We start from the raw sequence: 20,379 nt of genomic DNA on the forward strand, positions 1-20,379 counted from the left end.
TAGCACAGTTGTCGAGTTGATTATGGGACATGATTGAAATGGTGGAAACTTTTATACCTAAAAGGGGTAAGATAACGTTCCTGAGCCCTCCCTGAAACGTGATTACGATCACTGTAATGAGTAGAGATATGATAAATTACTTCCGGTGAAGGGATGCCGGCTCAGTAAGCCCGGAGGCTGTAAACACTAACAACCCAGTGAGTGCTATGGTATTAAGAATATTCGCACTTTACATCAAACCAGCAAGTTAAATACTTGGGAGGCAAAAAATTAATGATAAGCAGGTTCCTGAGGTGGTTCTTGTAGTCAATTCATAACCTCGGTATTATTTTTAAACTTTTATCCCTGTGTTTTAAAGGAAAACAAAGTGTATTGCCACTAGCATGATTTCCCTCTAGACCAACAGTATTTTTGAGAAATAAATTTTTGAGAAATAAAAAAATATAATAATTCCTAGTGATAAAGACATTTTATTTCTGCTTTGCTTCTATTGGAAATTTAAACAGGAAAGAGAAAGTAAGAGACACTCTGGGGGGAAACGGTACCCAGGTTTGCTTTTTGTTAGCCAAACCCTGATAAGCCACAGAGAAGGGAGTCAGCACATTGCATCGGAAGGCACCTCAATCATCAAGAACTCATTGTGGGTCACCCCAGAGTGTTTAGAGAAATACAGCTTTCAGAAAACCGGTTGCGGCTGGTTACATGTTATTTATAATGCCCTCAAAGCCAAAACCATTTAACCTGGCAACAGTTGCATTTTTTTTTTCTTTGACTAGGAAGTAGCTATAAGTGACAAGGTCCAAAAAAATAATAAGCATGCAGCCCTTTATTTAGTTTTGCAAAGTCTCTGCTTATAGTTCTGTATATTACATGACTGTGTTATACAAATACATTTATTTACAAAAACACTCTAGTTGTGCAAACTTGTTGCTTTTTTTAAAAATGTACGGATAGTCCCATTTCTGCCCATCCCAATATATGTTTTTAAAGCATGCATAAAAATTAACTTTGGTGTGGGAAAACTACTCTGTGTGCTGTCACATATGGTATTTTTATGTCTATTTATATATTTACAAAAGTTTGTCAGTTTACAGAACCATACAGAAGTGTACATTTTAAAATCCACAATGCAACAGTGTGGGTTACCAGGTCTCAGAAATCAAAGAAAGAGGTTAGACACTGCAAAGAAAATAACTAGAGAATCCCAATATGTTAAGGAAAAAAAAGAAAAAAAAAAAGAAAAAAAGAAAGAAAGAAAAGCAAAGAAAACTAGCTTGCTTGGGCTGGCAAATTATTATACATAATTCTCATGGCAGTGCAATTGGTTTGATAAATTGCTTTCCACATATGCCTCTGTGTTGGCTTGTGCAGAAGTTCATTGGCTTATTGTCTAGCACACTACTTTCAAATGTACAATGCTATAGTATCAAAATGTCTTGGCAAAAAAGATCTTGAAAGGAACCATGAAGTTCTGACAAAAATAGAAATCTGTAATAAAGCTAAATAACACTAAAATAAAAGGAAATATTATAGTATCTGTTTTACAATTTGTATAGTCACACTTGTGTATTTCTCTGTTCAGTTCTAGTCTCCGTAATGAAAAATATTTTTATACAAAACATACTAAAATTCTGGGATCGTACATGTTTTACATGCTGAATACATTTTTTTCCTGTCTCACACACACCTTTCTCTCGTCATATTCTCTCGTACTTTTTCGGTAACACGTGCTTTCTTCATTTAACAGGTATTGAATATAAACAGCTGACACTATGTAATTACAACAGCAACAAAGTAAAAGAATAAACAAACAAATAAGCTTTACTGAAATCTATTAATCCAGTACTTCACACATACGTGGCGTTAAGCCTCAAACAGTACGGCAATATGTTACATTCTCTTGTGGAAACAGTTGTTGAAGTCTGTTAATTTTTTTTTTTTGAATCTTTAACTGTAACTCCAACTTGTGCCTAATAGAATTTGGCCTTTAGGAGGTTTCCTTTGCTGTGGATGGGGTGGCTTTGCTCGAACTTCCGTTCTGTGCCTTGTAGCTGGTGAGGCTAGGAGTATGGATGGTCCTGATACTCTTGGCGCCCTGATTCAGTGAAGTGGGGGAGGCAGGGGAGGGAGGGGAGGAGGAGCAGGAAGGGGGGGCTGCTCGGCCATTTGGAGTCTGCAGTGAGAATGAAAGATGGTGACCTTTACCTGTGTGAGTGGGGCTCTGAAACTTTAAGGAGCCATTAGAGACAGAGGGGATGAGGGAGGCAGAGGGAGCAGACCGTCCTGTTTGGGGGCTGAGAGGGTTAGAGGTAGCCGATGGCTTAGAAGCAGCTGGATTAGGGAAGTTAGAGCTGTCACCACTAGCAGAGGGTAGAGACCCGCCTTTCCCAGAGCTGGGAGAAAGGGCTGGAATCTTAGAAGCAGGTAAGGAGGGGAAAGTAGGCTTACAGTCCCCACCAGCTTTCTTAGCACTTCCATTAGCCTGCGAACAAAGATGGCGGGAGACAGTCTGTCAGAAAGCTGGTAACATGATCGTCCCACAGGGTCTGGCAACACAGCCCTCCTGAGAATAATTCAATAAAAGACACCGAACCAAACCAAAACGAGTTCAAGGCCTGAGCTAAGTCTTGCTGTGGCTGTACTGGACCTGGCAGAAACCCCCAAAGTACAGAGCAGAGGATGTGCAGAACAGGAAAAAAGGAAGACCATTTCCGGTGCTGGGTCGGCCATGCCTCTGGGTGGTTACGGGGTGGGGGGCGGGACAGCGTGACGGAGGGTTAATGAGCCTCTAATGCAACGCGGTTGACATATACGTTAGTACGGGTGACTTTCAGGACAGCTCGACAACAGGTGTGTCTGGCTCGGTCTCCCCAGGTGTTCTGATGAACCACTCCCTTCACCAAAGACAAGCTGGCTGGTCTGGCCACTTGTGTTAACGGTTAAACTTTGGAGTCACGGAGTAAAAGATGTTTTTATTGCAAGCATGCAAAAGCGTGGTGAGAAGTTCAACAAAGGTTTTTAGACTTTCTTCATGCCCCCAGATCCAGGATGTCTACGTAAACCATAGCTTACAAAGAAAAACAATATTTGGTATAAACTAGGTCAGTGACTTGCTTCTTAACTGAAAATGTCCATCCAAAATTGGGTTTAAGGTAAAACTACCTGACGATATTGGCGGGGATCCTGCAGTTTGGTCTGCTTGCTGGGTTTGTCCAGGCTTCCTGGTCTGTTCTTGGAACTCATGGGAACAGGCATCCTGCTGGTCTGTGGGGTCCCAGGAGAGCCCTGTGGCAAGGGATGGCGAGAGGGGAAGAGATGGGGCGTTAGCAGACCGTCACCGAGGCCGCCCCACCGTGCGCAGAGAAGCTCAACGTGAGAAGCCACAGCCCTACATGCAGGACAGACCTAGGAGACGGACACCAGAAGACATCACCATGGTTAATTCCAAGAATCCAACAGAAGACACTGCTCCACTACTGATCAAACGGATTTTAATGTGAGTCTCAGAGATCAACGGCAAATGGATGACCCGGCACCCCTGCGTTTACCCAACACCAGTCAGCCACAGAGGTAAAAACAGAACTGATTAGCTGTTAGACACCTAGTTGTTGTTGTTTTGAAGGTGAGGGAGAAATTGTGAGAGAAAGGCATCGTGGCGAACAGACAGGGGAAAAAAAAGGAAAAAACAACAACGAAAACACGAGCCACCTAAAAGGAAGCAAGTAAATCACAAGACGCCTTTTTGCTAATGGTGATTATGGCAGATTTAAGAAAGCGGCTGAGTCTTTTCATTCTCCGTCAGACCAAGATACCTTACGTGACGCTGAGGGTATCGACGAGGGGGTTTCTAGGGCAGTGGGAGCTTCTTCCAGAACTAGCAGGGATCGGGGGGAGGCCTCCTGGGCTAAGTGGGCCGAGCTGGCAACAGAATCTCTGTTGGAGGAACACGCGGTGTCAGCCAGGGCTTTCGGACTCATTTCGCTGATGGTGTTTTCGAGCTGTTTGATGGTCTGCTCCAGGCTGTCCAGCGTTCTGTAGGTGTTTTTCCTAATTTCATCGGTCCTCGAGACGGGAGGCGTGTGCTCCAGACCAGGCTGCTCTGGTCTCCTGAGCATATTCTGGGGGGCGTCCTCGGGTTGGGAAGACCTCGTAATTTCGAATCGCTTGGCTTCCTTGTGCTGCTTCAAGGTGCCATCTTCTTCCTCCTCTTCGTAGACCACCACCTGCAAGGTCTTCTTCCCCGTTTTGGTTCCCGTGAGAATTGCTTGAGTGAGGGCGGCGAGCTGCTTCTTCGGGAATTTGAACTTAAACTTTTTCTTGGGACTTTCAAATTGGTCATCTGTCACGTCGCACTTGCTCTCTGAGCTGGGGGAGTCTGCTGGGCCGCACGTGGTCAGCTCGGGCTTGTTGTTCCTTTCCTGGCCTCCTGGTGCCTCTGTCTCTGCTGAGGGGACGTGTGGCTGTAGCCGACTCCCGGCCCGCAGTCCTGATCCCGGCCTGCCCGGGGCCACCTGAGGGAACTTTGGGGGGACGTTGTTCTGGACGGCAGCATTTCCGTTTTCCTCCTCTTCCTCCTCCTCTATCTTTTCCTCTGTCATCATTCTCTCTAATTCCTCATCGCATTCCTCAAATATGGTTGAAAGTCTCTTGTACGCAGACCGGATGTCCATGGGTTCGTCGAAAATGATGATGACCGGTTTCTTGTCTAGACGCACGACCGGCTCTTCATTTTCAGTCCCTTCTTGCCGGAAGGTCGTCTCTCTCCTGGCATCGATATTCACCGTCTGCACATCCTCTCCCTTTTTGCTCACTATGTCGCGGACCTCCCCGCTGGAGAGAACCTGGACTGCGGTTTTGGTGATCATGAAGGCGATGTTGTCCGCGGGTGCGTTTTCCTCAGTGGGAGAACTTGGGGTTGAGTCTCTGTCCTCGTTAGGCTTCGTATTAGCATGCCGAGCCCCCCTGGGCCTTAGCACAACTTGACCCAACTCTGTCACCGGAACCCCCTGATCTTGAGTTTTGACATCGCAGCTACCCATTTCGGTTGATCTAGTGGGAGAGGCAAGGTGACGCTTATCTGTATTTTCTTGTCCTTGCTGACTTATCTCCTTTGTGTTCCCACAATTCGTTTTCTGATTCTCAGCGTCAGACGCAGGGTACTGCAGTCCTGAGCTCTTAGGGCCTTTGCTTACTTCATCTTCTGATGAACTAATGCCAGGGAAACTGGAATCGACCTTAGACACATTTTTGGGGGAATAGTTTCTACCGTCTTTAAGTAAACTCTTATTGGATACAGAATTTTCCTTCACTACGACGTCGGCTTTACATTCTGATGCTCTCGACGCGTCAGAAACGCGATTCTCTGCTCCTCTTTCCCACTGAGGACGGTCGCGAGGCGTCAGGGCCCCCGCAGCAACCTGAGAGACAGTGGAGGAGGGGAAACCACACGCGTTAATCGGAACCGGGTCTGCAAAGGAAGGGCATGAATCCGCACGGCATCAGCTGGAACACAGATCTGACGAACTCACCTTTCGGGATTCCGTTTGGAGGCCATTTTCAAAGTCAACATCAGATTTCCGTACGTCTTCATGGAAAAATTCCAAATTCTGGTAGAACAGTGTAGGTAGGACATGTTACTCCACAAAACCACATCCCTCCCCGCAAAGTGGATTATACCTAAATTGTTCCTTTAATTATGCTTCCGAAACACGCAGGCCAAGCACATTGTCACACACCAGTCCAAAGCCCGCAGCTCTGTTTACTCTGAGCTGCTGCATTTGGAGCTTCCGAAACTGCCCCATGTTTGCGTGAGATGAAAATCTCAATTAGCAAAATAGTTAGAGAATTTCAAATTTTGCGGGGGAAAGCAGTTAGAGAATAAAGGGACCGATTCTGTGCAAACACGTCCTCTTTTCAACATCTGACTGTGAGCTGAGCCGAATCTGAAACCAGGAGAATGGTGTGGCATTGCAGAGAGCACAATACATCAGCAGGGGGAAGATCCCGATTCTGACCCAGACCTGCCACTTAACTGTGTTACTTTAGGCAAGTCACTTAACCTCTCTGGGCCTCTGTTTTCCTGCTTATAAACTGAGGAACGAGACCAGATTTTTTTTTGATGTCCCTTCCTGATACTTATTTCAGTCCTTTTCTTTTTTTCAATAGAAAGTGTCCTATAAGGACATCTGCATTGGTTGGGTGTAGTACTTTGAGATGGAAAAAAAAGAGTCTTTTTCCCTGGTCAAATGACAGACTGAAAGTTACTTGAAGTTTGTATTTGCACTTGCCAAGGAAAGTATCAAATAGCATTCAAACTGATAATAGCCAAGATGATCAAATCCGAATTCAGTGTGATTGCCAAAAAAATCATCTAAACACTTACAAAACAGATATTTGAGGCTAGAATGGTGATGGTGACATCATAATTCAGATTCTGTTCTCTAAATCCTCCGATGCAAAGCAAACACGCATTTCTGAGGCTCTCGCAAAGATTTGGAACGTATGAGCCCGGTTGGGAACGAAAGGGGCCCCCTCCGCCAGGGAGCCCGGGCCCTGCAGCAACACTAACCCCGGCTGTGCCTCGCCACTTCCAAGGCTCTGCTGTCCTTTCTCCTCGCTGCAGAAGCCCAAGAGGAAAGAGGCGATCCCAGCAGGATGAGACATAATTCCAAGAAGGCGCTTTGGTTAAAGCAACGAGAACCTGACAAAGCGCAGTGACCCAGGCCCCCAAAAGTCAACCCAGAGCAATTCTGCTGCCCGGCTGAAAATGGAAAGAATGTGGATATACGCATTCAAGGACTAACACACAAGGAACAAAGTCACTAGTAATTACGCGGAAAGATCACACGAGATGTGAGCGGCATCCGCCACCCAACACCACCTGCTGAACTTCCCCTCGCCCCCCCACACGGCCCCCAAAACGAGTGCAGTGGTTCAGCTGCTGCAGTTGGACAATGTAGCATCTCCGGTGGGATTTTAAATTTAGATTATCAAACAACTAATATACTAAGTAAAAGGTTTGAAGAAAAATACGTGAGGTCTGGGCCTAAGGTCCCGGCTCCAAGTAATGGAGCTGGTATGTTAGGACTGGCGTGAGAACTCACCCTGAAATCAGGGAAGGAACTGGCATACGATCTAAAGAGGACACGTCCACAGTGATGATCCGATGGCCCCACACGCTGCCGCGCAGGCCTGGCATCTGTTCTGATTAGTCGGGGCCCATGCTATACCCTCGTTAAATAGTTCAAATGCCGCCACGTGGATATGTATTTTAAAACAGATCTGGTGGCAGGAAAACTCGGATGGAACATCGCTAAGATGAAGATGTCAAGTTTAGGTTTCACGTGACCTGCCGTTTTTATCACTGGGCCCGGAAAAAGAATCAACGTGTCAAAGCAAGTGTATGGACTCAATTCGGGGTAACTAGGTCACAAATGTCATGTAACCTCACAATGTTTCTTAGGTAGTCAGGACTGCATGGAAAGTAATTAAACCTCATTAATATCTGTTAATAGGCCCCGAGATTTGGATTGAAAAGACAACGGGTGAAGCAGGCTTAATATGCATATGGAGAGTAAACTGAAATTAGAGACACGGTTTTAGGAAAAGTCGCATAAGAGTCCAGTACTAGGCCAATGCTTCATGAAGGAAGGAGAAACATTTTAAGAAAACATTTGATTCAGAGAAGAGTTAATGAATAGCGCAGGAAAGGTTAACAATGGCAAAGTCTGGGGGCAAGTCTGATACCTATATTATACATGATACTCATCTATAAGTCTAATACTGATCAATCTCTGAGTGTAATTATCCAGAATAAGCATCTGTGATTAAACCCAGTGTTGGGCCAACTCAACACAGACCTGCTTATTATCTGATAGACCCTTGACTGAAATGAGATCGATGGGATATGGATTTTTAATCACAGGACAAGAAATCTCAAGCAACTTTTGAGCCAATTAGCAAAATTCTACAATGAGGCAATGATGGTCTCCAGAGGGATCCTTGAGAAGTTCCCAGGGTTTTAGACAGAAATAGTCACATTGACCCAAGTACGTCATTTAACTCAGATAAGCCAGAACCTTCCATTAGCTGGTTTCAACAAGGCCATATGAGGAAATTCCAGAAACTGTAAAAGCAGTATATCTTCAATGCGATGTCATGGATTTGATTCAAATTAGGAGGAGGTTTTCTTCATGAGAAAGATTTAGCAACAAAAAATGCACCCTGGTTCACAGAGAGATCCCGCGTCGCCCGGCTGACGGTCACGTCAGTCATGCGGCAGAGGCATCTGACACAGGGCTCCACGGCGACTGCGAGCCAGGGAGCAGGTCGCCTCCTGGGCAGGACCTCCCGGCGGGGAGCTAGAAGCCCCAGGACTGTGTCCCTTAAGGGCTGTGATGCTATGCCTTCCTCACTGAACTTACCTACCCGTGGGCTGAGGCACCCATGCAGAGTAGCGACTGGGCTATATTGTGGCAGATATGTCTGACTTTATTTAAGGAAAGATAGAATCTTTGAATTCTGAAATATAAGTTCCCGGTGAAAAATATTAGGACTCGAACTGGTCACGATAAGCTTTGCATCTTGAAATTTGGACAGAAGGCTTCATCCAAATAAGATGTCTCTATGCCCTTAAATCGTAAAAGCTCTAGGTGTGAATGAATGTTGAAGTTCAAACATTCAGGCTCGTGTCCTTTGCCTAAAGTACTGAACAATGACAGCGAACTTTGTTTCAGAGCCAGGACATTTGTTTTGAAGCCACTTGAATGCCACAAAGTATATTAGCATAGCAACTATACTAAAAACTTACTCTCTTGGAAGGTACACTTTCAGAATTTGTAATACTTAAGAAAATCCGTTTGGCGTCCTTGAACACACGTGCAGATAAACGTGTGTTTCTATGAGGTCCACCTGGAGATGGTGGCGGGAACGCAGTCCTGCGTTTTCCCGTTTTCCTCCTGAAATAAAAGGTTTTCACCTATTTTTAATGGAGTTGTTTTTGGTCTAAAAGCCATGTTAAAAATTAGAAAAAGTGCTACATATTTGGTTGCTGTCTTCCTTCTTTTCTTCCTTCCTTCCTTCCTCCCTCCCTTCTTTTTTTTCTTTTCATTTCTTTTCTAAGAGTCATTCTAGAAAATCTTGAGGGGTGTATATTCTTTAGTTTGGGAAGACGACGCCTAAATCCTGTACATACTGCTGTACATTGTGCACAGAAACACGACATCTGCTCTGAAAACCTCCGGCAGGTGTCCCTGATCTGAACCTAAAGCCGGGTCTCCATCAGTTAAGAAAAAAACGGTGAGAGGAAAAAGAGAGGGCACGGAAGGCAAGCGCAGGAGCGGTGTTAGTGTCAGCCAGGAAAGGAGGGCCGTCCCACCGTGTGGCAAACGTGCAAGTGCCACGTTACCTTCTTGTCCTTGGGTGAGACTGTGGCCCCCGGCCTAGAGTCTTTAACGTGACTGTCAGCCCGGGACAGCTCAGCGTGACTGTTTGAATTTACGTCCGTAAAGGAACACTTCTGGAATGCCTAAGGAATTAAAATACCGAGGTTAACAGGGATCCCAGTGCAGTGGGGAGGAAGAAGGGGGCGGACAGGCGGGGGAGCGAGCCAGAGGCGTGGGGACCGCAGCTGCGTCCTGCATGCGGGTCACGCCAGGGCCAGGGAGGCGGCACCGCGACAACCTGCTCCTCGCTGGCCTCAGGGTGGCAGAGCTGGCGAGGGCGCAGGGCCGGGGCAAAAGCGCCTGACGTCTGCGTTACGGCACCATGAAAGGACACCGCCCTCGGGGAGAACACCCTTCCTTCCCGTCCGGGGTGCAGTGCGCCCCATTTGCGCTTCGTGAGCCTTTTTCTTTTGACCTCTCAAAAATATTGACTATGCAAATGAATTAAAACAAAACATGAAGCTCTTTCTTTTTTTTTGTCATTACTTCTTTTTTAGTAGACTCATTTTTTTTCTCAATTAGAGAGAAAAGGGCACCAGGTATTACAAACCTTTAAACCTTAAAATAAAAGTCATCCATATTAATCCACTGTCTGAATAGTAACAAGTACCCCCCCCCCCCCCCCCCCCGCCACACACACACACATGCAAGCTCTAAGGTGTTCCGAGGATCATTTAGAACAAAGCGATGCTCTTTAGATTCTGAGGGGCCTCGGTGCAGCCTGAGCCCTGCACCCGTCTCTGAGCACTTGTCGTGGTTACAGGAGCCCACGCTGACTCGCGCGAACACTCAGAGGAAGCCCGGCTGGGCTTGCAGGGTGGAAAAGGCTGACCGTATGACAGTGAGAGCATGAGAGACGGAAACCCGAGCCCACACGTTTTCAACATAACTCCTGGTTTAAAAAAATATACTGTTACCCAGGGCTCATCCAGAGAAAAATTAAGTCAGAATCTCCAGGCTGTAGGACTTAAAAAAAAACAACAAAAAACCTCCCTATGTAATTCGAACGTGCAGCTGGGATTATAAACCACTGATTTAAACGAATTGTCTCAAATCATTCTCTCATATTTTCTTGACGTCAAATACGGTCATTAGGCAATAACTCTGCAGGTGGAAAGAATGACTCGTGGCCTCCCCAAGTGAACATTTCAGCACGTTTGGTCCTAAGGTGGGATGGAGCTGATGCTTTCTTTCCCCAGCCTGCTTTTCCACACCTCTGCCGGCTGCCTGTTCCTGCTGCAACGACATCCAACCTGCTGTCCCTCAGACGACCCCCCAGTCCCAGCTGGCCCTGGAGGCGCCCAGGGCTCCGCTCACTAAGACAATGTGCCATCCCCACTGACTATGAAGTCTGTGGTTCCTCCTGATGCCCGGTGATATGGAGCAGGAAAGTTGTTCCGCAATTACACTTGGGGGGCTGCAGCTGCTCCCTGTCCTGACTCTTGGGGTGTCTAACTCTAGAGCCCACAAGGGGCAAAGGAACAGCCTGGCCACTGGCTGACACTCTGATGTAGCTGTTCGTGTTCCTTCCAGCAGAAGGGCTGACGGGGCGTGATTACATTCTGCTTAGAACACTTCATTGATGGCTGTTACCAATAAGATGATGAGAAGCCAGATACGCCGGTTTTGTAAAGCTTTCGGAGAGAGCGTCAAAGAAATTCTGACTTCAATGGAGGGAAATATTCTCAAGTGATGGGGGTCTAAGTGGCTGGAACAACTGAATTATGACTCTTAGGGGACGAGTGCAGGTTTAGTCACAAACTTAAAAGTCTCTACTGCTTTGCTTCTTAGTAATTATTCACCTTGCACAAATTTAAGATTAATTATGTAGTGCTCCATCATTTATTTGAACCAAACTGGCCCATGACCAATTCACGCTATAATTTGGGGACATATACTACAACAAATGGCCCCAGAATCTGACTACACACCTTAGGACAAGTACCGACCCCCAGCAGTATCATCGGCCAGACGGGCTTCACTGGATAACTGCGTGATGGGAGCTTCCACGCTCTCAACTGTTTTATGAGTCACTAACCTTATAAATCTAAGTTTCCTATGAACGAAATTCTCCACCCATTCAGAAAACCTGTAACTAATCTGATTGGCGGAGGGGATGTCGCAGGCCAGTCTGAGTTTCAGTAAGGCTCAAAGGGCTCATGCGTGTGGCCATCGACCAGCAGCCCTCTGTTCCCTACGCATGGAGCAGCTCCACTCCGGCAGGTATCACCATGGAGAGCAGAGGAGGACGGCGGCAGTAGCAATGACATGGTTTGCAAGTTCTACTCCAAATGAAAAGGCAGCACGTCTTAGAGCCCTGAGAAGGTTGTGGTCTGACCGCTGGAAGCGCAAAAAAGATCTTGTAATAAATAAGCATGAGTCAAAATGAAATACTTTATGAGCAGACTTTGGTCTAGGAATTGCGTATATGTCTTCCAATAGTCAAGTCTCAGAACGCACGCCTCGGGCAGATTCGCAACCACGATTTGAATGTGGGATCAGTTTTGGGTACAACTCCTGCATCCCACCCTTAAATCTATGAGTGGACTGTGGCAATTAGTTAGGAAATAAAAATCTAAAGAAAAAAAGGAGAAGAAATAAAAATCTAGAAATAAAGAATCATTTCTCAAATAAGCCGAGGAAAGTGGGAAGCAAAATTATTCAGCTTTTCGGAACACCTGAAAAGATCACATTGACGCCGATCGGGAACCTGGTGTGAAGTACAGGAGGCCACGTGACTCAGAGTCAGTCATTCTAAGTATTAAAACCAAGTAACGGGACCTCAGCTGACACGGGCTTTAATCAGTCCTTATCGAGACAAGATGATAGCTAGTATTTCTCATCTCCTTTTATTTGTTTTTGAAATGAAGCAGAGACTATTTAGATTGAAAGGAAGAAAAGTAAATCTCACCAGCCAGAGCTAGGAAGGCTTGCACTTGATTTTGGTATAAACTTCCTGAATTATTTTGTGAAATGGCTGGTCATTACACACACCTAAAAGGTGCGCTGAGAGCCTAGTTCAGCACCATCCTTGAAAAGGCAAGGCCAAGGCCAGGAGTGGATGCTTACAGGGCCCGGGCCCATGGGCTCTTCGCCAGCTAACGCATCTGTGAGAGACGCAGCCGGGAGTCCCCGATGGGAAGGGCAGGGAGCCACGGTCGGTCAGCTCATCCTCATACCTGGAGCTCTGCCATTATTTTGTCTCCTTCCTCTTCTTCTTCCTCATCCTTTGAGGAGCAGGTAGTGACTGGCGGGGGGGACGGGGTCCAGGCCGAAGCAGGCTCCTCTGTTGGACATCTTGTGGCTCTGGCCGGTGGGCTTGGTCCGGCATCTTCACTGCTGGCCTGTGGACGATTCAAACCACAGGCACTGGCTTAGCACCGCCAGGTACTGGCAAAGAGAAGGAGCGACCACGAGAACACACGTTCCCTCGCTGCCCAGGACACTGGCTTCCTAGCTCTGCGAATCGGGCCGGAAGGCTCTTCCGTCCACCTGCCATCGAGTTTGGGTGTTTGTTGATGCGAGGCACCGTTTTGGTGCATGGACTGAAGAATTATAATAAAATTGTAACTCTTCAACATTCATTGACTTTGAGGAAGGCCCTGCCCTCCTACCTCTCCTTGAAATTCGAATTTTACATTGACCATAAAAGACGAAACTTGCCCAGTGAAATGGAAGCTTAAGCTCACCGAACATCTTTCTGGACAGACTCTCACAACGGTGTCCGCTAATCTCGGCTTCCTTTATGAGTCGGTCTTTCTTTGGCTTCCCCTTCTTCCCCCCCAACCTCCATCCCCACCACTTTCAATCTTATGGCGCCCGGCAGAGGAAGCAGCTTGTGATGTGCACTTCGCATAGTTGTGGCTAAAAGTCACGTGAGGATAAAACGCTTCCTGACGATTTCGCTTATCCGACTCTCTGCTTCTCCTCTCTGCCCTCACTACTTTTTACGTTCTAAACGGGACTGTATAGGACCTTGTCTAAGACAATCATCTGAACCCTGAAACCAGTTTACCAGGGCTTCACCCGTCAAACCTTAGTGGTGCTGTTCTCCCTCCTGCCGGTGTAGACCACGTCGCCGGACCTGGTGGTGGTGAGCCCCGATCCCGGCAGGTAGCTCCGTCGTGGGGGCGGGGGCGGGGGCGGTGGGGACTTCCCCCCCAGCTTGTCCAAGTCTTGTTCTGAGTTCGGAGAGTCTTCTGGAAAACAATGTGCCATTGCATAATAACCTCTTTTAAGATGATGTCCAGAAAGTTTGTTATATTTCTGTAAATTCAATGCAATTTGACTTAAACATTTCTCTAGCCTCTCCATAGTGCAACAATGAATGGTATAGGATCCTCAAGTCCAACTGGCGTGAAATCCCAGAAAGACCCTTCACGAGTTGATTAACCTCTCTCTGCCTTGGTTTCTTCACCTCTTAAATGGGTATTAAACCAATATTTTCTACACTGGGGTGCTTGAGGATTAAACGACTTTATTTACACAAGGCACTTAGAACACTGCTTATTGGCTTATTGTAAATGCTAAGCAAATTTTAAACAAAAAAAAGCTGAATATTAATTGGAGAGATGAAGGAGCAGAACCTGAAGGCAAGTCCAGAGCCCCCTGCCTGGCCTCCAAAGCCATTGCCCCCTAAGTCTGAAAAATGGCTTTAGCAGGAGGCACATTAGCGTAGCATTTGGTCAAGGAAGGGCCGGGGTGGGGAAAGTGGGAACAGAGGACAAAGTCAGGGAGAAAGTGGACTTTTTTGGTCGCGGTCATGTGGTTGGAAAAAGGTTCTCTGCTAAGAAAAGGAAGCAGAAAATGCAGAAACGCAAAAATTATGAATTAGCACTGACAGCACAGGTTTGGAGATGCAGATACCTGCTCAGCTTTCCCCAGAAAAAACGCTCCTCAATCAAAACTCAAACAAACAGCTCCTTTTTCTACAGTCTTTACTTCCACCTTTACTAAGGCTCTCACTAAAGTGGTGGAACTGGAAATTCAGCCTCCAGCTGGGCTTTGTCCCAACTCTCTCTAGGGACATGGCCTGGCCTCTCAGGTGGTTTATCTTTTCTGAGACCGAGCTGTTGAGCAATGCTTGTTTCCATTTAAAGCTGTGATAAAGACTAGGGTAAACCATCAGCCAGTTCCTGTCTCGTGCATGAGGGCACTAGCAGCATCAGGCCTCATGGCTGGACCCTAAGCAAGCAGCCTGACCTCTAGATGGCCACCTCTCTGGATGGCCACCTCCACTTCGGGTCCCTCTAGGGGCTGGCACAGGCTGATGGGCCCGGGTCCCTCCTCTCTGACCAACTTTAGTCAGGCTCCTCTTTACCACTAGGCCTTGACCTTGATCTGCTGAGCTCAGTTCTAGCAACCCAGTTTAGCAAGACTCTCCCATTCTGGATATTTGATAAATTCTTCATGTCCTACTCTTGGTATCTAAGTCTTTGGCCTGCCTTTAGCAAGAATCCCCCTACCCTGCTATGTTTGGAGCTGAGTTCAGTTTCTTTCCTCCATTGCAATAGTCTTGCATAAAGTCTTCCTTGCTATTTTTAACACATGTCTTTGTGAATATTTTTGCTTTAACATTGACTGAGGCCACAATCCCCACACTTTTTCACAGATTTTTGGGGGAGCTTCCATCCTTGCCTGACCAGTCAGGAAATTCACGTAAATAAAATTCAAATGATTTTTTAAAATCTCAAGCTAAGAATTTTACCTCATTAGTAAACAAAAATAAAAACAACAACATCCATGACAAATAAATAAAAATAACAGAAACCAACGTTTACAGATAATGGACAATACCCTTATACACTAGTAGACTGTTTCCGACAAAAAAAAAAAAAAAAAAAAAAATCAGGCCATGTGTTAAAAAAGGAAAAAATATCAATAAATAACATTTTAACTGAGTAAAAATGTTTGGGGGAATAATTTAAAAATGAATTTATCCAAATTTTTTAATCTGAAAGAATAAAAAGCCCAAATGAGATTAACAAAATATATCTCTACGTTTTATAAGAAGGAACAATCATATAATCATTTATAATTCTAAATTTATAATCGATTTGTAATCCTAAAACATTAGAGGACTGTATGACAAAACTCATAATGGGAAGAGCTGGATGAGGCAAGAGAGAGACGTAATGAGGTAACTCATTTTGTCCATCAGAAGCTCTCCATCTTTGTAAGGGAAGACCTGCCCCTCCCCAAAGGCCCATCTGTCCCCAGGCCTTGGTGCCTGACCTTCCAAGGGGCCCTGGACAGGCCTCACACAGCTGGCCAGTGGGGAAGGAGGTAGAAGACGCCTCTTAGCACAGCCTGAGGGGGCGAGTTTCAGGGCGTGGAGTTTTTGAGCAGCCTTGTGGAATGAAAACCCGGAGCGTGTTACAGGGGTTACACCATGGTTGCTAACTGTCTCCACTGTCACGTTTCTGGACACGCGAGTCGAGGTGGCAATTCCTTTTCAAGTTAACGGCAGTAACTGGACAAGGACTCACTGAATGTGACTCTGGGAGACACTGGGACCAAGTGAAATGACGTCGCTGTACGTAAGTTAATACCGGAATAAGGCACATGGATCGGTTGGGATTTAGTAGGTTGAGTTTTTTTTTTTTTTTAGCAGTTATTTTATATTATTGTTGACATATTGCTTAATTTCTATAGTTTAGTTGGTTAAATATGCAATTCAATGATTTTGATATAAAAAGGCAATTTTACCTTATGATCTAACATCCCCCTGGGAGCTCATAAAAGTTGGCATTTTCCTTCTGCAGTGTATGGAAAGCTCTCGCTTTAAATGCAGGCCTCACATTCTCCCAGCTGGTGCTGTGAACTGTCATAAATTCATAGGAAATGCAGAAGCTGGGAACCTAAAATTTCCCTTATTGGGCATTGTTCTAGTATCTTAATGAAGAACAGTTCCCCTACCATGCTGATAGTTAAAAAGCAGTGAGGCCCTCGGGACACCTGAGAAATTGGTGTGAGATCTTTAAGAAGTGAGAGGTCGGTCTCGTTGGCCGGCGCGGGCTCACGTGGGTGGCGGCCAGGTGCACGGCGCCGTCAGTGCCTCACCTGGAAGTTCCAGCTTGTCCACGGGAGCATCGCTCTTCGGCTGTGGGCCCGAGGCGGGCGGCATCTCCAGGTTTGGAATTGACTTCATGATATTGGCCTGAGCTTCTTCCAGGAGCTTCTCAAACTCTTTGCCATTATAGTGGTCCAGATTTTGTCTTTTCTCTTCCCACTTCCTCTCTGCTTTCTGAAAGGAAACAGTAAGCGAAGAAAGGTTAAAAACCAGACAGAACAGCTAATTCATGGCTTAGAGGTTTCCGGTGGGAGGGAGGAGGTGTAACACGGTTAACGTGTCGGTAAAATGATGCTCTGAGTTCCTGGCCGACGACACCCTACACAGCAGACGAACCTGACCCTGCACTGTCTCCACATCCTCCATAGTGAAGCGGGCTGCACTTAAGCCCAAGTGATGCTCCTTCGTGGAGAAACACGCTCGGAAACCCAAAGTCACTCATGAAATGATGACTGAGCCCTTACTACACACTGCCACCAACAGCAAATAAAAAGGGACACAGGGTTACGCTTTCTAAGGTAAGAATCCATAAGCAAGGTTTTGTTTTCTGAACTGAGTTTTCATCGCAGAGGAGATGTTCTAAGCAGAAACAATCCTGTCTGAGCTCCACTTCTGCCGAAGACTTGCTATCTGGGCACTGGGCCACGTTTTCTTACCTAGAAAATGGGAGGCAGTTATTGAGATGACTTCTAAGTTCCATCACATCCTATGATAGGGAGGAATATCTAAAATTTAATTTTAAATGTCTATACATTTTTTCAAAGGACATCTATCTGCCTGTGACTCCGAGATGGCACATGGGTCATACCAGGAGGACAGTGTGGAAATCAGAGCCAGAATTAGTGGAGCCCCATAATGTAAGAACTGGAAACGAACCAGCAGGTCACAGAGCCAACACGTGTACACACGAGAACACTGGGACCCAGCGGGGTGAAGCAATCACTGTATGTAAATAACAGCCACCGGTATCACCCCATCTTTACCCCCTTTTATTTTTCCTTCCTAGCGTTTATCATCGCTTGGCCCATGCTTGTTCTCTGTCTCTCCCTACAAGCAGGTGAGATTCCCAAGGGCATGCAGTTTAGTTTGTCTCCTCTGTTCACTGCCTACCGCAGAGCCCGTGAGGACCTGGTCCCTATTGGGGCTTTATGATGTGAATGGCGTTTGCCTCATTCATCAGTGGTAGAGCTGACGGAAAGGGCCGGGCCTCTTCCTGCGGGTCGGGGTGTAGTCGGAGATGACTCATAACTCCAATACACACATAACAATGATAACTGTGCTCCTGGGTTCTGTAAACCAAAAGAGTTGTCCTGCCGACATCCGGATGCATCGCCATCTGCCAGTCACAGCTCCCCTCTCCCGTCCCCGCCCCCCATGAGGGCGTTTTGTAAATAGCTGATGGAGATTAGGGGCACAGAGCAGAGAGTAGCTACCTAGTGTCCGGAGGCCCCGTTGCCATGACTGCGACCTTAGCAGTTTTAAGAGGTCATCTCTTGAAACCTGGGTTATCTACTGCTGAGTTGCAAGGGAGGCAGGGATGGTTAAGGTACAGGTTGCTGGGGATACATAAGGAGGGGGGGGAAACACTTAAACGCATAGCTTGCTTTCTCTCGATGTGTTGACCTTCACACCGAGCTTTCTCCTTCCACGTGTGGCTGCCTCCGCCTCCCATTCTCAGACTACGAGTGCTAACTTTCCATCCAGCACCCTTAATTCTAGACGCCCCCAACCCCCACCTCAAGCAATTCCGTATGTTGTGTCCAGATTTATTTTCTGAAGATGCCATTTTTATCACTGCAGCATTTCTCTGATACCTACACGATAAACTTTAAACACCTCGGGCTGGTTCTCAAGTTCTCCAAAATCAGGTTCTGGCCTGTCTTGCCAGCCTTATCTCCTCTTTCTTATTCCAGCTAAGCAGGTTTCCTCACGGTCTCAGCCTTTGCTCCCACATCCTCTATCCTAGAATGCCCCCGCCACCCTTCTCTGCTTACCCAGAGTCTCTTATGTTTCAATATCGGTGGCAAACCCTCCCCGGTGGCATGCGTGAACCAGCTCCCACTGGCTCAGGAGAGCCGCTCTCACATTATCTCGCCAAATGCATCTTCAGCAACGTCATGCCGTAACTCGAAATCAGTGATGGTAGGAGTCTTGGCACTATGGAGACTGGCAAATGCTACAAATCAGGGCTTTTCCCACCGGACAGCCAGCTGTTAAACAGCTACCAGACACCACCACCTTAGCTTCTCCTAGGTAAAGTGTCTCCCCCTTCTCTGAAATCTGATGGCCTTCTCTTAATCTGGCCATTGAAACCCACTTACAGTTTTAAGAATCTTTCTCTTGCATATATGTAGATATATTTTTTGATAAAATATAACTGACACACGTAGGAATGAGCTCTACAAGCGGACTGTAAACTCTTGGAGGAAAAGGACCATATGCCACTCTCCTTTATGGGGTTGTGAAAAATAGAAACAGGACTCTACCTCAATCGACACTGCCCTGCTCTTGGCGCTCGCACTGTGGATTTCTTCGATGAACAAGCTCTGCATGGCGGAACCGTTCATGGGCGTCTGTGGGGACGGGGGAGCCTGCGCGGCCGGCAGAGCTGAGGTCGCTTCCTGTGTGACGGCAGGAGGGCTGGCTGGGTGAGGACCAGTGCCCCCAGACGAGTGCTGGGCAGGGCTCAGGAGGGCGGAGGAGAGCTGGGAGGGCTGGATGACCACCGGGGAGCTCTGTGCATGGTGAACCGCCAAGGGCACCACTTCCGACTTCACGTCTCTCCCTCCCGAGGCGTGGAGGGGCTGGCCTGAGGCGTGGGGTGCCTCCTCCTGGTTCTTCAGGACTTCTGCGGCCGTGGCCTTTTCCATTGCCACGTACTGTGCGGCCTGGGCTGCATCTGTCCCTTTCAAGAGCCCATCGGTGACATGTCTAGGAGAAAGCACGCACAGCAGCATTAACTATTAAAACAGGTAACTTCCATTTTATTATTAGGGTATACTTGAATGCTGTGTCATCCCAAAACTAGGCAAGATTTTGTTGCAGAATTAAACCATTCCAAAACTCCGTAGTGGCTCCAAGCTGAGGGTTTCCGTGGCAACTTCCCAACACCCTTGAATTACCTCCTAGCGATCGCTGGCAGCTGCTTTCTCAGTCCTTTCCTCAGGACATGGTCTGTTTTTCTCTGTCCACTAGCACTGTCGTGCCCTCCCTGACGTGATTCTGTCACTGTTTGGGTGCTGGTGGCAGCATGAAGTGAACACGTTTCTAACGACACCCCCTCCACCTGGTCCCGGCCTGGAGCGCTCTCGCGGATGCGCAGTCCGGACCCCGAAAGCCTCCTAAACCCTCCGTGCTCGCTGCCTTTCACTGCCGGGCATCCCGGGAGGGCAGTTGGTATTCCTGTTCCTTCTGCTTGCTCCTGTGGCTCGGCCTGGGGCAGTCTGGCTCCCCTCGCCCTACCCCGGACTTGACCGAGCTCTCTGCAAAGTCAGCAGGGATGAGGAGTCCTCTGCCGCCTGTGCCTTTGAGGATCGTTTGATGCTGTTTTGCTATTTCCACCCACAGTGCAGCCTTTGGGGTCAGACAGACCTGTGTCTGAACATCAGGTCTACCACGGTGTGGTGGTATAATGCGAGGAATGCCACCTTCAGAGGCTCAGATACCTTTTTATAGAATGTAACAATAATGATGCTGCTGATGATAATGATGATAACGGCTTGCGATGCCTTCCTCGGGCGTGGTGGTTGGAATCAACGTAAAGTTATATAGAAGACAATGCGTACCTCGACCTATAACTTTTAATTAGTCCCTCATTCCCTTGTCTCTTTTTGATCTGATAAAAAAAGGGCCGCGTTCTATGAC

General features: G+C 47.0%; 1 protein-coding gene across 21 annotated transcripts in view; it reads right to left on the minus strand.

Annotated features, from left to right (window-relative positions):
* Positions 1-454: 454 nt before the first annotated feature.
* The window catches only part of KIAA1217 (KIAA1217 ortholog), a 636,400-nt gene continuing 616,475 nt past the window's right edge, over positions 455-20,379 (minus strand). For 6 of the 21 annotated variants that reach the window (XM_036228118.1, XM_036228120.1, XM_036228124.1 and 3 more), the window contains 9 exons: positions 19,002-19,446; positions 16,506-16,689; positions 13,479-13,642; positions 12,623-12,787; positions 9,407-9,526; positions 5,529-5,606; positions 3,813-5,417; positions 3,163-3,285; positions 455-2,482 (listed from right to left, as the gene is read on the minus strand). In XM_036228118.1, coding sequence (XP_036084011.1) covers positions 1,988-2,482; positions 3,163-3,285; positions 3,813-5,417; positions 5,529-5,606; positions 9,407-9,526; positions 12,623-12,787; positions 13,479-13,642; positions 16,506-16,689; positions 19,002-19,446 — 3,379 coding nt within the window. In that variant the 3' untranslated portion in view covers positions 455-1,987. Of the gene's footprint in view, positions 3,286-3,812; positions 5,418-5,528; positions 5,607-9,406; positions 9,527-12,622; positions 12,788-13,478; positions 13,643-16,505; positions 16,690-19,001; positions 19,447-20,379 lie in introns of all 21 variants that reach the window. The other 15 variants (XM_036228123.1, XM_016124810.2, XM_036228122.1 and 12 more) reach the window with 12 other exon arrangements.

The sequence above is a fragment of the Rousettus aegyptiacus genome, unplaced genomic scaffold (assembly GCF_014176215.1).
Source record: "Rousettus aegyptiacus isolate mRouAeg1 unplaced genomic scaffold, mRouAeg1.p scaffold_m13_p_10, whole genome shotgun sequence".
Lineage (NCBI taxonomy): Eukaryota > Metazoa > Chordata > Mammalia > Chiroptera > Pteropodidae > Rousettus > Rousettus aegyptiacus.